At 46.1% G+C, this 1,082-nt stretch overlaps 1 protein-coding gene across 1 annotated transcript in view; it reads left to right on the forward strand.

Annotated features, from left to right (window-relative positions):
* Exosc7 (exosome component 7) overlaps positions 1-570 on the forward strand; it is a 23,919-nt gene extending 23,349 nt beyond the window's left edge. Inside the window, exon 8 of the mRNA XM_055601829.1 lies at positions 335-570. Coding sequence (XP_055457804.1) covers positions 335-439 — 105 coding nt within the window. The 3' untranslated portion in view covers positions 440-570. The remainder of the gene's footprint in view (positions 1-334) is intronic.
* Positions 571-1,082: the final 512 nt, after the last annotated feature.

Here is a 1,082-nt window from a genome sequence, read left to right on the forward strand (position 1 = left end):
GTGTGTCTGTCTGTCTGTCACAGCAGCAGGAGCACTGATGGTTGGTCATCCTTTCCTGGGCCTCAGTGCTGTCTGTGTGTTTGTGTGTGTGTGTGTGTAGGATCCAGAGTGTAAGCATGGTGCTGTTGGGTTCATGGTTCATTAATTAGAAGTCCCTTAGCAAGCCGGGGTGCAGCTCAGAATATTGCCTAACGTGGAGGGCAAATGAAAGCTGCTCAGAGTGTTCTCTGATGCCGACAGGTGTGTGGTGTTGGGCAGCCTGGCAGGCTGGGAGGGGCTCCGGGTTAGCTCCTCACTGACAGATGACCTCTGCTCTGTCCCTGTCGCCCTGCAGAGCAGCAAGCGAGTGGGCAAGGGGCTGCACATGTCCTTGCAGAGCCTTCTGAACAAGGAAGAAAGCCTGGGGCCCAGGAGGCCGAAGGTCGGGTTTCTGGGATGATTTGTCATCACTGCGATGGACATGGGTTGTTTCACTTTTCCATTGAAACTGCTTTGTATATATTTTCCTTAATTGTTAAAATTTTAAGTCAACATTTGTACATGTAAAAATAAAGTCTATTTTCTGGTCTGGTTTGGTGTTAGCATTTCCAGCTTTATACCATGATACTGTCCTGTTCAGCAGTGTGCTGCCAGGATGGAGTTGAAGAGTGTCACTGTCTCCAGGGAGACAGTGTTGACTTCAAGGTACGAGAAAATGATAACAAACACTGAAAGAAAGACCCTGAGGAAACTAGGCATGGTGGCCATACCTGGAATACTTGGACTGGGGAGATTCCAGCTTGAGACTATTTAACAAGACCCAGTCTCCGAAACAGAGACTTTCTCCTTGCAGAAAGTAGTTTAAGAAAATAGCTTGTGGTAAGTATTTTGTGATTTTTTTTTTTTTTTTAATAAATCTTTCACAGTAAGAATCACAAGGCCAGGTATGGTGGCACATACTTTTAATCCCAGCACTTTTGAGACAGAGGTGGGTAGATTTCTGTGAGTGAGTCCAGCTTAGTCTATTATATAGTGAGCCCCTGGCCAGCCAGGGCTACATAGAAGAGAGAAAGAAACAATTCACATACAGATACCCGTTTACT

Source organism: Psammomys obesus, unplaced genomic scaffold (genome assembly GCF_907164565.1).
Source record: "Psammomys obesus unplaced genomic scaffold, mPsaObe1.curated_primary_1811, whole genome shotgun sequence".
Lineage (NCBI taxonomy): Eukaryota > Metazoa > Chordata > Mammalia > Rodentia > Muridae > Psammomys > Psammomys obesus.